The sequence below is a fragment of the Antrostomus carolinensis genome, unplaced genomic scaffold, assembly GCF_000700745.2.
Source record: "Antrostomus carolinensis isolate BGI_N321 unplaced genomic scaffold, ASM70074v2 scaffold7078, whole genome shotgun sequence".
NCBI classification, from domain to species: Eukaryota; Metazoa; Chordata; class Aves; order Caprimulgiformes; family Caprimulgidae; genus Antrostomus; species Antrostomus carolinensis.
Window position 1 is genome coordinate 25,828 of NW_010330847.1, and position 24,067 is coordinate 49,894.

Here is a 24,067-nt window from a genome sequence, read left to right on the forward strand (position 1 = left end):
TCAATAACTTTTATCACTTTATTATGGCTTAAAATAATATAGAGTAAATTAAATGAGTCTTTCTAAACCTTTTCTATCTTCTTCCCATTTGAAATTTGCTTTCATGTTTAAATACAAAAATTTTTGTATAATTTTGTATAAGTATTACTGGCCATTTACAATGATTTCCATGATTCTTTTGAGACATGGAAAAAGATAACCATGAAAACTAAAATACAGTAACATAATTGGTATAAATAATAGACAATAACAGAAGACAATTAATATAATTGAAGAGCTTCTTTTTTATATATACGCATAATTCAGTATATTAATTCATGCGCTATTGAAATATTTTAAATTATTTTTCAAATAATTGAAATGATTACTAAAATGTGAAACTGCATACCAACTTTTATAATTAATAATCTCTTACGAAAATGTTATTGCAGATGTACATTAAATTGTACAAAGTTAGATTTGCACCATAGGTGTAGAAAACCACAGAAAGATGCTTCATTATATACCTGAATTTTCAACTTTCATGGTATTCAGACTTTAAAAATGAAGTAATTTTTAGAGTCTATTCAAAAATTGTTTATAAGTTTAAAAAAATTACGCTGGCTTTGGAATTTTCAAAATTCTGATGGCTATTGCACCACATTAGTAACAGAAAACCCTGAAAATTCTTTTAACTACTTACTCATGTTCTTGACATAATTTCCTATTCAGGATTTACTCATTCAATGTACAAGAAAATCAAACGTAGTAAGACCTGAAGACAGGTTATTTTAGCTAGCCAGTTAGTAATGCTCATCTGTATAAAATCCCACAAGCTTGAAAAGAATAAAACCTGTTGCATTGAACTACCAAAACAACACTGAAGACAAATATATTTTATTAATACAGCAAGCTGTTAGAAAGCAAGCAAAGTGAAAACTTACAAATTCATCATTTTTTAAGAGAAAAAGGGCAGCAAATTAGTCAGTCTCCATGCTGGTTCATTCTTTGTTTGTGCTAAACAGATCACATTGGCCGTGCCAAAATTAGGAATGCCAACATGGTTTTACAGAATTATATCCACTATTTATATTGAATTGATGCGTCCCAACTGTGGACGGGACTTGACAGCCTAATGCTTTAAAACTTAATTTTTATCCCAAATTATATAAACTGACTTACAAAAACATAGCTGTGAAATTTTGGGGTTTTAGTGATAAAATTTAGGTTTTTTTAGTCAGCACAAAAAAGTTGGTGGTGTGCAGCCACCATCACAGTTTGTATTCTACCACTGAGAACAAACAAATAAAAAAATAATTCAGGTTGCACGGTTTAAGGCTGGTGAATACTGTATTGGCAGAATGTTACTTCAGCTGCCAGATGAGCTTCCAAGACCAAAAAAACCAAACATCACAACTGAAACCAGAAGATACATGCCAAAATTTTGCCAATTGGCAATACATGCCAAATAGAACAAAAGGACAATCCAGGAAAATTGTTTTCAAAAAACCTCCTAAAATATGACTAAATGACAATCATGAAAACTGGTTATTACATAAATAACCTCTTCTTCTGGGACTTTAATTCTCTTTTAAAAGATCTCTAATATGACCTCTTCTTTTAAAAAAAACTGCTCAACAGTTACTTGATATATGACAACATCATTGTCTTAGGTTTATGAAGGAAGACTCTGCTATATGTCATACTACATTAAATATTTTACTAAAATCAAAGTTATTACAAGTGTAATAAATATAGTTTTAAAAAACAGTTAATGTACAGTTTTATTTACATGCAAGTCCGTTAAAGGAACAACCTGCAGAAGAAAATGGTCTTGAAATACTTATTTAAAACACAAAAGATCCACTACTTTATTGGAGGTGATGATGTGTTTTAGAAGGGCAGGTAACAGATTTTTATTAACTGAGTGCAACTGTGTTATTAGCTACTGGAAATACTGAAAGAATTCCATGAGTCTGTATTGCCTCCCCACCTATGTCTTCGCTGCAGAGGTGGCCTTTGAGTGTTTTTGTGGGGAGGAACCACTGAATTCATGACAATAGGTATGGATATTTGATATTCATATCGTTCCAACATCTGAGCAATCTTCTCACGAGTGACCCCATGTTTATTCCTCCTACAAAAATAAAAATTTCAATAAATTGTCTGGTATGTTTATATGTTTACAATCTTTAAGAAAAAATCCTCTAACTTCTCAATTTTTCTTCTTGCTTTTCATATTTGAAATTTCACTTTTATTACACTGTATTCTCATTCTCTCAGTATTCAACTTGCATTATGGTTTACTTTAAGAATTCACTACTGCATATATTAAATAACAGAAAACAATAACAGTCATTATTCATACAGACATGTGATGTTATTCACCAGGACTATGTACCCAAATAACCCTAGAAGGACTTTGCTTTCTATTTATTCATCAGATTTTACACAGTATACTAGCTAATGAGTAGAGAGATTAATAATATTATAGACTACTACTACTGATGAAAGCAATGTTCAAACTAGAATAAAGAAATGAAACTATATGCTTTCAAGACTTAATGACCTCCTCTATGGAAGGTTCTCCTCCCCCTCTACTCTGCCCTGGTGGGGCCACGTCTGGAATACTGCGTCCAGTTCTGGGCTCCTCAGTTCAAGAGGGACAGGGATCTTCTACAGAGAGTCCAGTGGAGGCCACAAAGATGATGAGGGGCCTGGAGCATCTCCTGTATGAGGAAAGGCTGAGAGAGCTGGGACTCTTCAGCCTGGAAGAGAGAAGACTGAGAGGGGATCTTATCAATGTCTGTAAATATCTGAATGGGGCCGGCCTCTTTTTGGCAGTACCCAGTGAGAGGACAAGGGGCAATAGGCAAAAACTAGAATACCAAAAGTTCCACAGAAACTTCAGGAAAAACTTCTTTACTGTGAGGGTGACAGAGCACTGGAACAGGCTGCCCAGAGAGGCTGTGGAGTCTCCATCTCTGGAGATGTTCAAAACCTGCCTGGATGCTTTCCTGTGCAACCTGTTGTAGGGAACCTGCTTTGGCAGGGGGGTTGGACTAGATGATCTCCTGAGGTCCCTTCCAGCCCCTGCGATTCTGTAATATTTTCTCATCAATAAATCTCTATATAAAATAAGGAGCAATTTTAGTTTTGAACCAGAACAGCATGCTCATGGTACCTTTATCTATTAGGCTCAATGACACTTGCTGTAAATTTAGAAATGTACAAAAACACATATAAAGGAAGAGAGGCAAAAAGTGTTGTCCTATTCTTGCAGTGTTTAGTGAACAGCTACTTTCAGTGAGAACGCAGCCTGTTAAGAACCTGAGACATTAGACATTACATTAGAATGTATCTACCTCCTTAGTATCTATGGAATAGGATCTTAAAATCCATGCTAGCAGAAAATTTCAGTCTCTGACAAAAAAACCCCCAAAACACCATGAGGCTCGTGCACAAACTGAATGTCAGAGAATTGCCAGTGCTGTAACAGAACTGAATCTAAACAAACAGATACAAAACATAAACAAAATGTTTTGACAGTGTAGACAAACATTTATCACAACCCAATATATTCTTATCACCAAGAAACCGTGTCCAAACTGAATTAATTCCAAGCCATACCATAGGGAATATAGGCTTGCACTTTTGTGCTTTCTGCCAGGAACAGAAGAGGCATGGGCCTCCTTACCAGCTTGCTCAGTTGTATGGAGGAGAAATCAATACTGGGAACAAACTGGCTATACTGGAGAGAAGATACTCTATGTAGAGTAAGACTGATTTCCTTCCCCTCCCACAGGAGTTTGTGTATATTATTACAACAAAGAACTATGTACCAAGTTGATGAGGGTTCAAAGCATACTGCAGGTACCACACTGGTTTCACACTCAGAATGGAAAAAAAAATTGTGATCTCAGAAGTACTCAGAATTACACTGGCTCCTTAAAGTGCATTTTATTAGCTCTTTTTTCTGGGAAGAAGGGGCTTAAATGGAGCATTTCTCTCATACACATCTTTCCTGAGACAACATCAGAAACAAGAGTGATCATCCCAAGCAGCTCATTGTTTAAATGCCACTAATTTCTACATTGTGATAAAGAAGTCCAGGAGCACTAGCATGTTGAACTTATCAGTTAACAAGTCTTAACAGTTTTGATTTTATTCACAAATATGAACAAGGTTAATATGGAGAAAAAAAGTCAATCCCCTAGAAATATGGGGATTCTATGAAGCACTTGACTGTGAAGTTCTGTCACTATTAAATGCTTCTACACTGGAGGAATCTTACATACCAATATACTGGCAAAGTAATCCTGTATAGCCACTACTACTTAAAGAATCAGCACAAGTTTAATGAAGCCAATACCAAATTGCGATTTTATGATCATACTGAAGCAAAACAGATCTTATCGAACACGTTTGCATTTCACTTCTGTGCAAAGTTACACAGTAGGTAACTTTTTAAAAATTAAAGCAACATCCATCCCAAAATACAGATTATACACAGGATACCTGTTATTCCCCAAAAGTTTGAATCAAACATATACTTTTTTTTAAAAAAACTTCTCTTTCCCAACTGACCAGTTACTCAAAAACCATACAAACATGATGGAAAGTAATTTTTTCATCCAACGCTGATTAAATACTTAAAAAGAAAAAAATAATAATAATAATTTTTAAAAGTATTAAAAGTCTCTCTCTTCCACCAGTGATTTTGCCACCCATCTGTTGTCTCACCTGCATTTTTCAAGATTTACTAAAAATGCTATCAAAGTACCAAATCCTTTATATAAAGATCTAAAAGCTATGCAGGAAGTCTTGAGCACTACCATAAGACATGTGTTTGCGGAGTCAAGATGTTTTCACAAAAGTTATGTGCACAAAACTAAACTAAAAGCAAAATCACTCATGAGTGACTCTAAAGATAATTTGTAACTCACAGGCACACTAGAAGATAAAGACACCGATCCCCATTTCACAGTAAAACATCTGTCACATTCTTGAGCCTTTTCACAGATTTCTCAAACACGCCAAGTGGTGGTAGAAACAACCCTATTAAAACAGTATCTAGAAATGCACCTGGTTTCTAGAGTATCAACATATCACTTGATAAAAGCTACTAACAATCTAGACAGCATCACTAAAAACAAATAAATGAGGAGCATGTATGCAAAAGATAAGAAAAGTCTTTTGCTAATTAAAGTAGCAGCTATTTTATTTTTTATTCCAACTACCAAAACCAAAGAGTCTTAAGTGATCCTGTCTAGGAGGGAATTAGAATTTATGACTCCAGACAACCAATAAAATTACCCAAATTTATTATTAGCATAGTATTTGCCTGGGTACTGCACAAAATGTTGAGCTCAAAATTCCTAAACCACAATAACACCTCTATCATCATCTATTTCCCAAACACACAAATATGGGGGGGAACCCAACAACAAACAAACCTTAAAAATTGAGCCCTTTCCCAAACAATCGAAAACCAAAATGAAACCTCACACCACCACCTTTTCTAAACTCTCAAAAAAACAAAGTTTTCAGACACTGGGCCTCTATTCAAACACTTAAAGCACCTGGAGCTGCTAAAACATTTCTAGGAAGCTCCTAAGAACTGGCAGCAGCATGCTTCACAGTTCAAGGGTTTTTCTTTGGTTTTGGGAAAGATATAAACTCTACTCCTACAATCAATGACTGGACAATAAAATTCAACAGTAACAACACTTCATGCTTGTTTATCCTCTTACCTGTTAAGATAATGTGAAAACATTAATTTTTCTGGAAAATGAGTCTGTCTCATGTAATGGAAATCTCACACTGAACATCCTAGAAACGTCTGATTACTAAGACAGCTTCCTAACTTCGCTGTGATGCACCTCAAAACAGAAAAACTTATCAAAATTCATCCTACTGAGACAGGACTCCATCTCTAAGAATAAGTTAGTGGTAGAAAGGTGAAAACTTCAAAAGATTTATAAGCACAATGAAGTCCAAGTCAGTAATGTAAGTATTATACGCACGTACTTTGTGCATTGTAGGGGCTATTTTACAAAGCTGAAACAACTGCAAGCCAAGTCAGCTGGAAGCATATAAAATGACAATCAGTGAGAGAACTCTTTGTGATCAACCACGAAAATACTACATTACATTCCAAACAATGAAATATCCTTAAGTTGGTTTGATACCTCATAGATTCCTAAAGCAGATACACCTGAGACAAGAGAGACATTAACCAGGAATAATAACCAGCTTCCCAGGCACCCTCACAATCCAGAAGTCCAATGACCTACATCCAACAGTACTGTAAGTCAGATCCTCTGAAGACTGGGGACAATTTCTTGCAAAAGAATAATCTAAAATATGAGCTTTCTTTTTAACCTTTACTGATTAGTAATGGACTGTTGTTCTTTGACACTGACACATCTATAAAAGTAGACAAAACAAAGCACTTATTGATGCACTCTTGCAAAATGCCTAATTTCTTTTTGTCCTCTACTTATTTCTTGCCATCAGCATTTTGTAGCAACAGATTTCTTAGAATGATTATTCACTATAACAGCAGCAATTCTTACAGGGCTTTTCTACTCATGTCCAACAAAATTTTAATATTGACTTTTTGGGCCAACAAGATAGGACCTCTACTTATTTGTCTGTTTGTTTATCCATACCACTTCAATTTAAAATATATCTCAAATGCCTTTTTAAATAAAATCCATTTTATACTAGTAGTTAAATATTTTAAATAACAAGCTACTGAATAAAATATAACGTACTAATACATATTTATGTCTGCATATTTATCTATCTCTCTATATAAGTACAATGATTTCTGTAATATAAACCTTACTTTTCTAATTCTTCAGGATCAAACTTCCACCAAGTATCTGGCTCATGGAACTCCACTCTGTATCCCTTTTCTAGAGCCTGCAGCAAGCAAAGAGAAATGTGTGATATTTGTATCATTATTAGCTAAAATGTAAGAAAAAGTTTATAGATCAGTATAATAAACTGATGTAGTTAACTCTGCAGTGGCAGCATGCCGAATTTCACTTACCCCTAACCCATCTTAGCTTTCATTCCAGGCTAAGCAGATTAGATCAAGTCAGTCCTTAAACTGGTCTTAACTATTGCCACACCAATTACTGATCGTATTGATAAGCAGTCTCTCTTTAGAAACGTGAGTAAGGAAAATGCTTCTGGACAAAACAGACCAACTTAGCACATGTGAAAATAAGTTTGCAAAGCTGTAACAGATGATACAATTGCACAACAAAACCTACCACTTCCACATACGGCTTCATTTCCCAGGCTTGAGTATTAGTGTTGTCTATTATAACCGGAGATTTTCCCTGCTCCATTGCTTCCTTTGCTGCAATGAAAAACAGAGCAAGTTAATAAACTACTGTGTAACTCAAGCAAAAAGGTAAATGTAAACAAATTGCTCCAGATTTTTTTTGCACTAATCTAGTCTGACTGAAATGCACTGTTCTAAGAAAAGGAATAAAAGCACTGAAAGGTAGAGACAGGAAAGGGAAGAAGTAGAAGCAAGAAGGTCAGAAAAACTAAGGGCATAAAAAACACATGGTGGTGAATTGATGCAAAGGGCTAAATGAGAAGTGTAGAAGTCAAAGCAACACAGCAGAACTGCTCAAAGTCTGTGGGCTGCTGAATATATATGTCATGAAACCATATCCTGGTTCCAGCTTTACCAGACCTGCTGGATAACACATGGTGCATTCGTAACTGAGACCTGTGGTTAGGTATTGCAGATTTTCTCCAACATAATGCTAAGAAATAGGTGATCTTCACAGAAAGACATCACATATTCAAAACATTTCTGAGATCCATAAAAAAAACCCCAAACCAGCCATGCTGTCTCTGCTTGAATAATGTTTGAACTCACTGGCCAATTTCTACCAAATCCAAAAGAGTGCAGAAGCTTCAGGAACAATAAGCTGCTTCTGAGTTCTACACAATAGCAACTGGTAAGAAGGCACATCCAAATCAGCATCTTTACGGATGGAAAGACAGACAGAACGCAGCCAGGATGCAATTTGTGTGGCAGGACACTTTCACAGTAGCATGCTTTTAACTCTGGACCAGCAAGAGTATACTGCTTTTAACCAGCAGAAGGATCCTAGAGATCACAGTGCAGAAATGAAATTGGTTGGAGGTCAGGGAACAAAACATGCAAATCTGTTGGCTACCTGAGATTCATCACCTCCATATCACAGAAAACATTTTAATGTCACCTTGGTGCCGAAAATGGTAAACCCAAGACTGCTCTAGTCTTGATAAATCAATTAAGCATCTATCTTATGCCTAGATCTAACTTTGATCTTGAGATCAGACATTCTTCTTAATCCCTTACACAGTTAGAAAACATTCTCAAGGTCTCATAACCCACATTATTAGGATTTTTCCCTTGAAAAAACACTGCACAACCACTTTTTTTGAGTGCATCTAGAGAACATAATTATGACATTCAGCTTCTACATAATGCTACACAGGAGACTTACCCAAGGAAGTGAAAAACTCAAGTTCTATACCCTTATAAGCTTGATATCCACCTCAATATTATACAAACCGGGACAGCAGTTACGCTATTCTTACCACAAGGTCAGAAGGAAGTCCTGCAGAGGAGTACTTGGAGAGGTTACTTGAGTATCCCACTCTAGGGACGAATCAGCTTAATTTTCGTTATTTTAACTTCCTTCACCTTTTTATTTTGAAAGCAAACCTCTGCCTTTCTTTGCAGAAAAGGACACAACTTTTACCCCTTTAGAAAAAAACTGCTTTGTGCATGAATCGGTAAATGAGGTTCTTTTTGCAGACTGAAACTAAGCCAGATGGAGAAGGAGATTTCCAACTCATGACTGAGTACCAGATTAACGAAGAAGATTCCTCAACTCCTACTACAACTACTCCAAAGCACCTTACAATTCAAAGTACGGCCTTTATAAAATTGACTCCTCAGCTTCTTTGTGCCTCAGTTAACCAGTGAAAACATAACAATAATTCCTTATCTATTTTACAGAAGCATTGTGAAGATGAATTCCATTTAAAAAATTTAAAAATCAACTGCTTTGATGCTACACATTGAAGTCAATAGAAGTTTTTTTTTTTAGTTAGTTCTAAGCAGTACTAGTAATGTGAGTCACAAACACATAATGATTTTCACATTTCAAAATTCTTTCAGGAAAAGAGCGAGGATTCAGTCCTTTTAAAAGACAGAGAAAGGTGCAAAAGCAAAAAAAAAAAAAGAAAAAGAAAAAAGAAAGCATTATGGTTGCAAAGCAAAACTCTGAAGCTTTGAAGCTTTGGAAATACCTGAATTAAGGCTGGGTGTGTAGTAATTACAGGGCATACGTATTACCATGCTGTCCTTAAGTATGCATTTGTGCACTATCACCTCCCATATACTCCTGTCTCTTTCAGTACACGTGATGGACTTGTGCTGTAGCTGAATCAGGGTATGTATCAGATCATCAACATGACCCAAGCATTTTTTTTTTTTTTTTTTAAGTAATTGTGAGATAAATGAGTAAGTCAGGATGACTGCCAACACAGAAGGATCATCTTTTCGTGAATGTTCTTAAACATTATCCCATTTATGTCAAAGTGGCCACTGCTTTGCATGATCTTCTTTTGCTGGTTGCCCAATTTCAAAAGTTACAGGTATCATTTACAGAAGTGATATGAATTCACCTGAATATGAAGAGAGTGAAAATTTATTCTGAACATATGAAGTTTAATTACTATACCAAGAAGAAAATATCTATATTGTTAAGTTTAGCATCCAAAATAGGAAGGTGTTTCTAGTAACACATGCCTTAGCTTGCCAATGAAAAATTCACAATATAATACCCCTAGGAAAGTTACAGTGATGAACTAGATGAAGGGACTGAAATATCTGAAGTTCAAAATACTAAAATAACACTCATACAAAAAAGTTTCCAGGAGAATTAATAATGTTCCATTACACAAAGTTAAAATAGCGTGCATTAAAAGAAAAGGGAGATCCACAATGAGCACGAGGATTAAAAAAAGAAAATACATCAGTTGATGTATTCACCTGCCCATTTAGTGAACACTGCTCAATCTGTGCACTGAGTGAGTGAAGCGGGGATCTGAAGGAATAAAAACCCTAAGTTATTGTAGAGAAGTAGGGATTTAACTTGATGGGAAGCAATCCATACAATAGGAAGAAATTAAATGAACAGGCTGGGAAGTAAGTGTACATGGAAAGGAAGAAAAAAGCAAAGATAAAATATGTTCCAACAAGAGCACTAAAAATTGATGGAAAAAGCTATTTAAAAAAAAAAAAAAAAAAGAGAAAAATATATTGCCCTGGTTTCATGAACCTGGCACAAATGAACTTTCTGAAACCCGGATCTGGAAAACAAGACTGGTAGGCTGACAGAAACAAGGGAAAAATCCAGAAATACGCATTTCAAAAAAGATTCATAAAGGTAGCAAAAGAATATTTTTTTCCTTGGCCCTCTGTATCTTTTGATGCAAAGAAGCCCTCCAGACAGAAAGGAAGCTTCTGCTTGAGACACGGCAGCACAGGGAGTGATCCGCCCGCACAGGCAATGGAGTTGCTCAGTTTGTCCACTCCTTGGAGCAGACCAAAGGGATAATGAGACACTTAGAAAACTCCTACCGCAAGAGCAAGAATCTGTCTGCTACCCTTCTTACCCCAGGCATCTACTTCCTTACCAATTAAACCAAACCTCTGGACACTGCTAGGTATTAAGAAAGATGACTTATTAAAACTGTTGATCTACACAAGCAAACTAAAATCTTCCTCAGAAAAACTCTTCAATAAATTCTGGATGAACCTCAGATCAGGAAAGATACTGGAAACAAGAGCACAGTCTGCTCTTGCCAGCATTAGAAAGGTTCAATACTGCCATCAAGATACTAGTATCAAATGTAACACATCAGCAGGTCATTGCACAAAGAAGAGAGATGAGCTATTTTTAAATCTGAACCTTTTGTAAATTCAAAATTTAATGTGTATATATATATATACACACACACATTAATTAAAATATGAAAAATACTTTAAATACATAATTCTATATAGCCATACCCTATACTAAAATATACATATATACACACATTCCTTTTCATATAGCCTATTAACACACATGAACATTATGCTATACTTCTATTTTCTAAATATAAGCATAATCTAGTAGGATTCCTCTTATGCATCCAAACCTCTCTTCTGGTTCCAGTCGTGGGCATCACCAAGCTGAGCAGCATTATATGTATACCCATCTTGTTGACGAAAATAATCATCGGTGCTGAATACAATGCCGTAACGACTCTGACCAAGCAGAATACTGTTAAACAAAGGAAAATACAAAAATATTATAACTTTCATTTTTCAGATACGAAAAAAAGACACTGAAAAAAGAATATAGCTAAGATAAATTTAACTGTGCCATGTTTCTGTTTCAATCAAACTTCAAATTGATTTATCAGTACACTCAGATGTATTACCAATAATTCTAATCCAAATTAAAGCAATATATTTCATCCTCCCTACTATTTCTGTATTGGTTGGTTCTTCTCCTCCATCCCCAAGAGATGTTTGTACCCATTTAATTTATGGTTATACTGGAGCAAGTTCTAATTGCCTCATAATAATTTAATGTATTTACTAATATTTTTCACATTGGTTCTCATTTGGAATTACCTCTAGAAACCAATCTGACCATGAGGAATCTGGATTCACCTCAGAAATGAAATGAATGTTTAAATCCTTTTTCAGCACCTTGAACTCTCAACATGCCCTCTTCTGACCTTTGCCCATGCTGCTTACACATACGAGGTGGGTCAAACAGGAACAGCACAAGAAAACTGTTCATGTTTACAGTAATTTCCCTATTTTCAGGAAAAAGTAAAAGATCACAATAAACTTTCAAAGTTGTTCCACTAATGAAAGTCAGGATTACAGAAGAATGTCCATATTTCTTCAAGATCCTATATACTTCTATTCCAGTTCTATGCCTTCTCCACATCCCAGTGACACAGTCTTACTTGCCTCTATTTTCTCATCAGCTCTGGCACTCTCTGGATCTATAAGCCACTGGAATTCACACTCAGAAGAAATCAATCCTTTTCCCTCTCTTTCTACAGTGTACCCTCGTGGCCAGGAAGGCCAAGAGTATCCTGAGGTGCATTAAAAAAAGAGTGTGGCCAGCAGGTCAAGGGAGGTTCTCCTCCCCCTCTACTCTGCCCTGGTGAGGCCACATCTGGAGTTTTGTGTCCAGTTCTGGGCCCCTCAGTTCAAGAGGGACAGGGATCTTCAGAGAGAGTCCAGCAGAGGTCACAAAGATGATGAGGGGCCTGGAGCCTCTGCCTTATGAGGAGAGGCTGAGAGAGCTGGGACTCTTCAGCCTGGAAGAGAGAAGACTGAGAGGGGATCTTATCAATGTCTTTAAATATCTGAATGAGGCTGGGCTCTTTTCAGTAGTATCCAGTGAGAGGACAAGGGGCAATGGGCAAAAACTGGAACACCAGAAGTTCCACAAAAACTTCAGGAAAAACTTCTTTACTGTGAGGGTGACAGAGCACTGGAACAGGCTGCCCAGAGAGGTTGTGGAGTCTCCATCTCTGGAGATGTTCAAAACCCACCTGGACACTTTCCTGTGTAACCTGCTCTAGATGTACCTGCTTTGGCAGGGGGGTTGGATTAGATGATCTCCTGAGGTCCCTTCCAACCCCTACCATTCTGTGATTCTCCCCATCACCCCCAGGTTACTTTTCTAAAGCTTTAGAAGTCGAGCCCATTTAAGAAAAGGCCCCAAAAGATAATACATTAAAAGTGAATAACTATCAGTGGAGACCTCCCTTGGTTGAGCAGCAGTAAGCTGCTACAGGGGTTACCACATCTTGTGGTACTGTAGTTTCAATCTAATAGATGACAAGAAATTCAAGATAGGATTTTTTCCTATCTCGGTTTCTCTCAGTGAACTACATTATTTTTCCCAGTCATTCATACTTAGTGCTAACAAGGTGATAAGAAAGCCAGGTGTTTTACTATCCCTGCATGTATTATGTATTACTTTACATCAGGAGAAAAACAATCACTTCTCCAATCACTTAAACCACTTGACTAGTGTTTTAGCTTGGTTTCCTACGCCAATACCATTCCAAGGTGACTTCTGGACATATAGACCAATTTCAACTACATTTGACAAAATATTCTCTCAAAAATACTATGAATTTTTATGGGGGGAAAACAAACAGACAAACCAAAGCAAAACAAATTTGTAAGCAAATGAATAAAACACGGATTCAAATTAAAATCCATAAAAATAAAAAAGAGAAAAATATTGCAGTGTAAATTTCACATTTACCCAGTCTTTTAGGCCCATTATTTCCAAGCAGCAAAGATTTTTTATTAGCTAGCTTACTTCATTTGTAGGACAGAATAAGTTGCATTGCATTCTGCTTCTTGCACGGGTAACGTTAAAAGATTATGGGAAAAATTCAAATACACTTTTGCAAACAGTAACAGACACTGGTGAAGCCAATGAGGGTAAAAAGGGGAAGTTGGAGGGATACAGTTGCAATGTTCACTGTTAACATGTTCATTTTAACTCCACTTTGCAATATTTTATATTACTCATGTTTATTAATTATAGAAGTTACTGCAACAGTTGATGTAGGAATACTACAAAAATCCATTAAGCTTTTCTAGAATTCTGTATTTGCATTGTCATGAAATGCTACAGTCAAACCTTCTAAAAGCATCAGAGAGCTGACATCAGAATTTAATGTGAATTCATCCTAAATGTTGCTCAGGCACACCAACAAATACCTGTGAGTCAGAGAAACTGCTTATAGCAAAGTTACAGGGAATAATTAACTGCTGGTTGATCAATAACATCAGAGTCTCTGACAAATCAAACCCATATTAGTGAGCAATCCCCATCCTGCCAAATGTAAACTTTATCTTCTGGAAGTCCTTGGAAATTCAGGTTTAAAGGAAAATCTTGTAAAACTGAGACAACAGTACAATACTGTTTGAAGTCTGATCTGCTGAATAAGTGTGATTACAAAACCTCCTTGATTATTTTTGTTTCCTGTAGTATATTTAATTTGAAAAAAAGCAAACAGCCAGCTAGTGTGACAGAGCATTTATAGCCCATTGTGACACTCAGATATCACTGTCCTATGGAAGTTTAGGCAACTATTGTGGCTAAGAAATCAGCAATTTACCCAAAGACTACAAAAACCAAACTGCACTAGCAGTACGTGGGATGCACTACTGCTGAGGTGTCAGGAACAGAAAAGAACTGTCCAAATCCCAAATAATGTAGGGGAACAAACACATGTTAGTTATAAGTCACCAAGCTTTCCTGTACCTACACGCAGGAAGAGCCACTTAAGTTGCATTCCCACAAAAGGACTTTGTTATGTTTTGCCACCTGTCATCAACAGCAGACCTGCTATGGATCATAGTTTAAAGACTGGGACACAGTACAGCATACATATTAACATGCACTCCTACACGTTTATTGTCCCATAACTATGTTGTTGGTTATTTTTGCTTTTAAAATACAGAGCTGTGACAACAAAAAAAGAATACTGAGGACCAGAAGGAACTACTAATGATGCAACTGTCAAGTTACATGATCAAAGCTATATACAAGCTGGTTTTTTCTTCTTCCTCTATCTCCCTGTTCCAGAGTATTAAAGTTACCTCAGGATAAACTGCAACACTTTCATAAAGCAGAGCACAACACACCAAAAGTGCAGCCACTTATTCTGGATATTGTTCAAGAATTATTTTTGTTAGAGCCTATGTCTTAATAAGATGTGTATTACACTAGTTTAGGAGAGCACAGAAAGATCCAAAGCATATTTTTGTTCTAAGTAGATACAATGGCACCAGTAAATCATACATCACACACAAAACTGTTGTTTCATACCTATTCCTCTCTTGTATAAAACATTTCACAGGAATTTATATTCATTAAGTTACTTGGTGGTGACTTCACACATGGCCCAATTTCTCATTTACCAGTATGCTACATTTGCCAATTAATAATGCTAGAAAAACTGGATCCATCTTCCACACTCACTTTTTCTGTGCTGAATCTATATACAAACATCTTAAAGAGTTAAGGACCATCTACCTCAATGAAAGAGACAGCAAATGATAACGGGGATTCTTCTACTACCTGAGCAGACAGACACACCCCTACAGTCCGACAGAGCCTGACCATCAGGTTTTTGTACAAGTATATAAGAACTGATAAATCAACACTACTGGGACTAACGGGGCATTCACTTTTATTTCTAGGAACTGACTCTTGTTTGCTCTGTGTTCTGGAGAATAATTCCCTTACACAAATTCTTCTGTTGTGTCTTCCAAACATCATCAGTTGTAGCAATAAAGAAACACAATGACAAGGGTTTGGGAATCTTGCAAACCCATCAACAAAGTTTATTCTTGAAATATTTTGTTATTATTGCTTGAAGTTCAGAATACACCACAGTTTATTTATGAAGCTATATATAATTCTGTCTGAATATAACAGATTTAATATAGTAAACTATGTTTGCAAGAATAATCCTAAAACTACAGAATTTGGGAAGGTAAAGTGACTACACACAAATCCTGCCTTAATTTTTCTTCAAAATTAAGATGGTCCCCCAACCTGCATCCTGGTTAGCCTACTTTGATAGATGATTTTATAAAGAAGATTAGAATCTAATCTTAGAATCTAACAATTCACCTATTTAAAATAGATAAAAAATATCACAGATGAGGGAAAAAATTGACAATAACTAATTTTAAACTCTGTAGTATTACTAAGCCATGTAAATGCTACTTTAAAAGCATTGCTTGTAACACTGTTTAAAGAAACACATAATTTGAAACAACAGCTCACAATTGTTTCTACATTCAGCTATAAAAACTAACTCTACCTCTTCCATTTGGAAGATCAAGCTCTCAGGAAGAAAGGCTCCAAGACAAAGACAACTGTCTTTATATACTCCTGACGATGGATTTAATTCAAATGTACTTCTTAAACAACAGCAATATTTGTTCTTTCAACCTCATTAAGCTCCTTTTAAATTAATTTTCAGATATTTATGGACAAATGGAAAACTGCAATTGCTGCCAAGTTGAGTAGCAAAATATGCTAAAAATCCAAGTCTGTTTTCTTGCAACTTTTTCTAGCATTATATGATCACATTATCATCTACTTTTAATTGTAGTCGACTTTTGCTACTTGGGCTAAAGATATCATTGCTGGGTATCTAACCAAATTGTTTTAGAAAATTTCTAACTGAATGGTCAACCGTTTCCAAAATCAAGGAAGAAATACAGCATTTTACTATGTTTTCTTATTCCAAGCTTTTCTCTGAGAAGTTTGGAAATGAGGAAGTTAATCTGTCAAAGTACATTAACTTGTTTTTCCTGCAAAAATTTATTGTAAATCTGCCCAAGCTGTAGGACTTTAAAATGCCATGTGCACAGAAAATAATAGTGAAAAGTACTCATTTTTGTACAAAGTAAAGCAGAAAATGCAAAGATTCTCACTGCAGTAAACCCATTCCTGAAGAGATCATTCTGGCAGTGGCAGGAAGCTGACTCAGTACAATACTGCATTGTAAGAAGACATTTCTCCAAACACAATCTTAAGAATGGCAAGAGAAGGAACAAAATTAGCCTAAAATAGGAAGGGCACGGGAAGTGTAGTGGTACAAACACTGGAACAAGCAATTTGGTACTGGCAGCAGAGCTAGGAAATAGGGACAAGGGAAAGAATGATGTGCAAAGGAAATTGGTACAATGAAGCTGGGAATGAGGCAATAACCACCAGCTGAAACAGGGACAAGATCAATCTGAGAGGAAAGCTGGGGGAGAAGAAGGAACTGCAAAATCAGCTTAGAATTTAGGAGCAGATGTGGAGCTAGTAAACACAGACCAAAAGCCATGGCTGGACAGGAATAGGAAAACAAAACTGGAAATAGATGGATAAAAAGATAGGAACTCTAATAAACCTCAGGAGACTGGGACTGTCTAGGTCAGGTGAATGGAGGAAATAAACCAAGGAGATGAGAGGAACTCTCCAGTGACCAGGAAATCACTAATTTTATGCTCATACTTAAGGCAAGTAAAGACAAGAACCCAAGGAACTAAAGGCTGCTCAACCTCACCTAACCTCAGTTCCTGGAAAGACAATGGAGAGCATCCTCCTGGAATCTATTTCCAAATACATGAAGGAAATGAAGGTAATCACAAAGAGTCAACGTGGGTTTTGCAACAGACAAATCATTCTTAACTGATCAGAATGCATCTCAGATGAAACAACTGCCTTTGTGGATGAGGACATGTATCAGACTTTAACACTATCAAGGCTTCTGACATCATCTCCCAGTCAGTAACAAGCAGAGTACAGCAAGGGATGGTAGTGGGACCAATTTTTTTTCAGTATCTTCACCGTTAACCTGGATGATGAGGCAGAAAACTTGTAGATGACACCAAACTAGCAGCAATGCCTGACATAGTGAGCAGCAGGGCTTCTATCCACAGGACACTGAGAAACTTGAGCACCATGCTAAGCAAAACAAGGTGAACAAGGAAAAGAGCAAAGTCCTGCAACTGGTGAAAAAGAAACCTAAGCATCAGTATAGGATGGAAAGTGACTGGTTGCGCAGCCCTGCTGAAAAGGATCTGAGGATCACAGTGGACATCAAACTGGAGATGAGCAAATGGTGTGCTCTCATCAAAAGAAGAGCAAACCACACGCTGGGCTTTATTTGAGGAATGTGGCCAACAGATCAATGGAAGGTATCAACCACACTCTACTTGGCTCTTGTGCTGCCAATTCTGAAATACTGTGTCCAGTTTGGGGTTTCGCAGTTTAAAAGACATGCTGAAAACCATTAAAGGGTTGAACTGATGGCTACCAAGATGGCTAAGGGCATACAACCTATGAAGAGAGGTTAATAGCAGCTGGGCTTGTTTAGCCTGACAATGAAGACAGTAAAAGGTCATCTGATATCAGCCTATTACCACGAATGAGCCTAGCCCCTTACCTGAAAAAGAAGCTGCAAAGATGATGAGCCAGATTCTATCCACCAAGGTAAGAGCACATGTTATATCACAGGAAAACACATGCAAATTATGGCTTGGGAACTTCAGTTTGGAGATTAGGAAGAAATTCCTTAGGTAGTACTGCACCAGAATAGTTTGGAGACAGACACAGACAGTGGGATCAGATTGCAAGTGCAATCTCTGTACTTGTAGGTTTTTCAAGACCAAGCTAGGCAAAGACATCTGATCTGATCCAACAATGGTGACAGATGTGCTCCAAGCAGAATGATGGACTAGTTGACCTCCACAAACCACTTTCAAAAAACATACCTGTGATTCCAAGCAGTTGGGATGGAAGAGACAAAACAAAAATAGAAGACTTGAGTGGAAGATTCAGGACAGACACAGCTCAAGTTTGAGAGCACGACGAAAAGTGCCTGTACTTAAAAACTCTTACTTGCACGAAACGCAGACAGGAGTTGAAGATTCCTGGGTGTCACTACTGCTCTGGGGTCATTTCATCCTTGGGAAACCCACTTGCAAGATGCATCTCATTCCCTTCTAGTGCTGATCCACACAGATGATGTTAATTTTCTGCTTTTCCCACACAGTCACTTTGCTAGCACAAGTGGTAGAGATTTGCCTACAGGTGCTAAAGATGCCAAGCCTGCAAAGGCACCTGTGGATACTAATATGACATCAGAAGACTGTATTGGCTGTCCTAGTCCATGCTGCAGAAGTCTATATATTTTCCTCACAGGTAGATGTTAATTCTGAGTTCCCCCACCACCAGGTACCCAAGACATGATTTCACGGGAATTAACAACTGCAACCAGGCTTTGAACATCAGAAACTGCATATAATTGAATACACTGAAAAACAAGTCCCAGACAATTCAAATTCTGCACCCAAATTTGGTGACTATTCTTGACCTTGAGCTCACAGTGCCTACTTTTCCATATGTTAAATGAAATTAGTACTTGATCTCACCAGCAAGAGACAAAAAAAGCAAGAATATGTGTTCATAAAAGCTTTAAGATACTTAAAATCTTTCACATAATATGAATAAAATATTTGGAGAAAGACCCAAAGACAATTCAGCACACAAAACATGGAAAACAATATATTCCATTAGATATCTTCATATTAAGTATTATCCAACTGCTGCACTGAATGAGGCAGCATTTTTTCCACAGGGTTGGGGTTTTTTTTTTTAAATTTTCTATGTTGCTTTCATACATTAAATAAATTATTATAATAATACTCACACAGGCTCATGCAGTTTCAGAAATGCAGGTTTGCAAAACAGAGCTCTCAGTAACTAGAAAGTGTAATAGAAATTTCTGACTTACATATTTGTATAATTTTAACTAATATGTATTTTTCTATGATATGGAGATCACGGTCTACTAAATATCAGAGGAAAAAAAACCAAACAGCAAGGTTATTCCTTTGTACATAAACCAAGGAAGAACATGATCACTGTACTTATTTAATAGACTCTTAGCTTACAACAGAAAATAACCACAAAAGTCACATACAGTTTCTGGATGAAGCTCACCCAGTAAGTACAGATACAGTAACTTTTTTTTTTTGTATGCAAGAGAAACCTATTTTCACCTGATACAGACAGTGTCTGTGTTTTACATCAACTTAAGTGCTTTTTAAACTAGGCCAAAAAAAAAGTGAAAATCCAAATTGAGGTGGTACCTGCTTTTAACCCTGTCAGACTTCAACAAGTACATTTTTAAGGGAAAAGAATACTTTTCTCATGTGTTGTTCACAAATAAACAGAGAAGTTGACAGACCATAGTAGGAAAAGAATGAATGAGATTAAGCTCAGTTTCATCAACACACTGAAACCAAATTAAGTATTTTCAGAGTAGCAAAATTCTTCTAATAGTCTTTGAAGACATTTGCATGAGCATAAAGAAGTTCTTCTGGTTCAGTCAAATTAGTACTGCTCGATTTGACACAACTTTTTTTTTTTTAAAATGATGGATTTAACAATAAAAAAAAAAAAGGCAAATCATCACATACTAGTACACCCGAAAGTTTCAGAATAAGAGATTATGCAATTTAATGGACAGGTAACATTTTATATTTAACATAAGCCAACTTCTGTTCATCAGAACTCTAAAGGAGACAAAAAAGCACTAATTTTTTTCAGTACTTACTGCCACACGTCCTCATTAAGTGAAAATTACTGCATTTTAATAGCCTCATTTACAGACACCAAAGTTTGCCAACTGCTTACAGATTTTTTTTTTTAATTCTTAAAGATTCTGATTTGAATCAGTTTCCCAAGCTTTAAGTCTTTACTTACTAAGTCTTTACTTTTAAGACTTACCGAGAAAGTGTTGATTTCCCTGAACCAGGTAGGCCTCTTAAGATTAGGAGAAATTTCTGTGAACAAGTGAATCTTTCTTCAGGTGACTGCAGGGAAGAAAAGCTGTGCATTCCTTCTGTATTGCCAGCTCTGGGATCCTTCCAACACTCTCCCCTGGTTTCACAGAAACCATTACTTTGGAGTCCATGCTGATCATTATTTCCATGTCTGAAGTCCTGAGAAGCATGGATAACAACATGACGAGCACAGCTGGTACTTCGATCGAGAAATGGATCATGACTGTTGATATCATTATTTCCATGGTAACCATGATAATTTTTGTAAGAAAGTTCAACATTGTGAGAAGGGAGAACATTCTTTTTTGGTAGTGGGGAATTAAGTAACTGATAATGTGATTGATGGTTGAATCTAGGAGCAAGAGGTTCCTGAGGTACTGTGAAAGGCCCTGTTGACTGCCAAGCAGGTCTGAATTCAGGCACTGAGTAGTTCCAATATTTAGAGTCTATCTGTCCATTGAAGGTATTTTCAGTTTTCTGGACACTTGTTTCCACAACAAACTGATGCTCATTGCTTGTTTTCTCACTTTTCTGTGCCCCAGAGACACACTGTCCATTCTCATAAAATGGTTGTGGGCTGCCCAACAGTACATGCTGATAATCCTCTTGTGAGGTTTGACCACAGTTACATGGGGAATATTGCTCCTGAGAAGTTTCATTCCCTTTTTCCTGAAAATCAGTATCTAAATTTTCATTTTCCAGCTGGTGAATTTCTTTATAGAACTGGTCCAGTTCATCATCTATTGCTGGTACAGCAGAAGAAACAGTCTGCATCTTCTTTGCCTCCTTTATTTTAGGTTTGTTTTCATGTAATTCGTTCTGATCTCCCCCACTGCTTCTGCGTTCATCGCAGCTCCCCGATGTGTCCTGTCTGTTGCTTTCAGCAGGCTTGTAAATCGGTCCGATAAAGTCTTTGCTTGTAAAAAACTCTTCGTCTGATGCACTTCTAGTTAATGAGAATGATGTACTGCTATCTCTAATATCACCTTCACCAGCATTATTTGTAATAAAAGAGCCTGTATTTTCTTCAACTTCAGTGTCATTTATTGATGCAAATGGAGGATTTACATTCTGCACAGTTTCTGAATTAACTGGCTGACTAAGCACTAGATTACATTCAGGCAGCACTTCATTCAGTGTTCCCAAGACACCACTAGGTATTTTCTCTTGCTTCTGCATTTCACGTTGCCCTTGGTTATCTGAGGCATATGCTGGTAACAAATAATTTGGTGTTCTCTCAGCATCCACTTCCTCTTGAATATCTTGGTTATCATGATCAGAGAGTTTCTCATAAGCATCTTCTGCTGGCTTCATTTTTTTAGAACATGGTTCAATTGTGATTTCATCCTGACATTCCAAGAGCCTTACTCTACTTTCAGCATGAAGCATCTTAGAAAAAAATTAATACATTATCAGCATACACATTTTTAAAGTATAAAAAAAGCAGAATTTATTCAGGCCTATGATATGCACCCTCAGACCCTTCATGGTCACAACTAAAATGTACTCAACCAGGAGAAAAGCAGGTATTGCCTACTGGAAGTCTTGTTTAAACAAAATTGCCACATTATTGCACATCTTTATCAAATAAATACATTAGTGCTGTACCGATCTAGCAGTCATTTTATGATATATCTTAAATAATTTACAAATCATGCTTTTAAAATGTGAATATTTGAAAAATTAATTACATCAATCACCTCTGTTCTCCACCGATCTATGTTAACCTGCCAAGGACTGCAAGTCTCTCTTACAGCATAAACATGTGCCAATTTCCAATGCACAAACTGACGCCTGACATCACTACCAATACCACCAACAAAAATGCAAATACTTCAGTCACCATTTTACTGTGACAATCAACTCGGCTCAACTAATTAATTTAACACCAATCAAACAGATGCTGGATGCCATTTACAATTTGGTACTAGCCAAATAAGACTTAAAATTAAATCTGCACTCTGTTATTTTGTTTCTGATTTTGAAACAACTAAAGACCTTTGTTAGAGATCAAGATCAGTTGGCTGCACGTTTTCTGGAAATAAACACAAAAAAGCAAGCCCTGGCCCAAACTGATTCCAATCTAAAAATGAGACAATAAGGTTCCAGAAAGATCAAGAAAGACAAGAACAATTAAAAACAAAGCAAGATGGCACTGACCTGGTGACACAGAGTCATGCCATTATCCATCTATTAGTTAGAAATATTTGGATTTTCCTTTGTCTTCCTGAAGCTTAGGTAGAATGCAACTAAAAGCAATAATCATTTTATTATACATCAAGTGCCAAGTAGTTTATTCAGCAAATCTTGCCCCCCCAAAAACAAATGCAGTACCAAATAAGAAGGTATTTTTCCTACTAGACGGTTTATTCTACTGCTTTCTGTGAACATTTCAAATTTCTAGGAGTAAAAATAAAATGTCACCTGCTTTTCACTCTGAACAACAAATTAAGATTTTTTTTCTTTATCTGAAAAGAATCTGCAGATAGTATTAAAGGAAGATTTCTAAGTAACTTTTATCACCTCATGTTCACTTGCAAATCTTACAAGAAAAGATGTTACTCTGGGCATCTTCTCACCTACTATCTAAAGGAAGAGAAGAATTCTGTCATCCTCACTCTCAAAATGTCTAAAACAAGCAGATTTTACTGTTTGTATTTGACTTTACTCCTTGGAAGACAGCACTAATACCAGAAGAGGGAGAAACATGGCCATGCAACTGTCCCTCTTCCTCAGAATTGGTGGAACAACTGTTGTGGGTACTATCGTCTCTCCTCCTCTCAAGAAATATGTATTTTATGCATACCTCCAGCTTCTCAGTTCCTCCTTTTTGTACAATGACATTATATGACTCGTGGACTCTGTCTCCCATTGATCAAAAAAATGTTACTCTACCTGCACTCAAAAACAGGATTGGAAAAAAAAAGTTGCTTTATTAGCTTCTCTGCCCTCATCTGTATTCTGGGACAGTGTTTAAGCAGAGCCCATATTCTGATGTGAAAAAAACCAAACAAAACAGAGAGCCCATGAACACTTGCTGCATGACAGTATCTCTAATGATGGAGGATGCTGCTCTGTGACTGTCCCACACAGGAATATCCTTCCTTGCTAATCCTTAACAGACTTTCTCCGACTATCCTTTGGGACAGTGAAGTTGCATGCAAAAGCATCTCCACCTGCATTCTTGGCAGGGTCAAAGCAAGGATGGACAAAGTGCAATCTATGTGCCAGTCTTGCCTCTTGAATGAGACAGGCACAGGTCTGTCATATTCCTGTAAAGAACCAGTTGTGAGCACTGAACCTGAGCTGGCACGTGTGATTCACCAGGCTGGCACCTGCAACCCCAAATTACCTCTTTAACTAACCTGCCAAACATCCAGAAGACTCAACCAAAGCACTCAAGGCCTTAAGCCCCTCCTGTACAATAAACTTCCAAATGGAAAAAGAAGGCATATGTATGAGAACTTACAGACGGGGGAACTGACTGGCTTTGCTTGCGTGACCACCTCTTTCCGAGCACGGAGGTGACAAACCGTGCAGGCCAGCGGCCCTAACGCAGAGCCAGGCCAGGCCTCAGAGCCGGGGGAGCGGGCGCTGCTC

At 36.9% G+C, this 24,067-nt stretch overlaps 1 protein-coding gene across 1 annotated transcript; it reads right to left on the reverse strand.

The window, feature by feature from the left end:
• Positions 1-1,755: 1,755 nt before the first annotated feature.
• LOC104519765 (NEDD4 binding protein 2 like 2) lies at positions 1,756-21,856 on the reverse strand. The gene is made up of 5 exons (XM_029086228.1): positions 20,412-21,856; positions 11,215-11,339; positions 7,266-7,354; positions 6,833-6,909; positions 1,756-2,116 (listed from the first exon to the last, which is right to left on the reverse strand). Exons 1-5 carry the CDS (start codon positions 21,854-21,856, stop codon positions 1,921-1,923), a joined length of 1,932 nt encoding a protein of 643 aa, XP_028942061.1. The 3' UTR covers positions 1,756-1,920.
• Between the last annotated feature and the right edge of the window lie 2,211 nt (positions 21,857-24,067).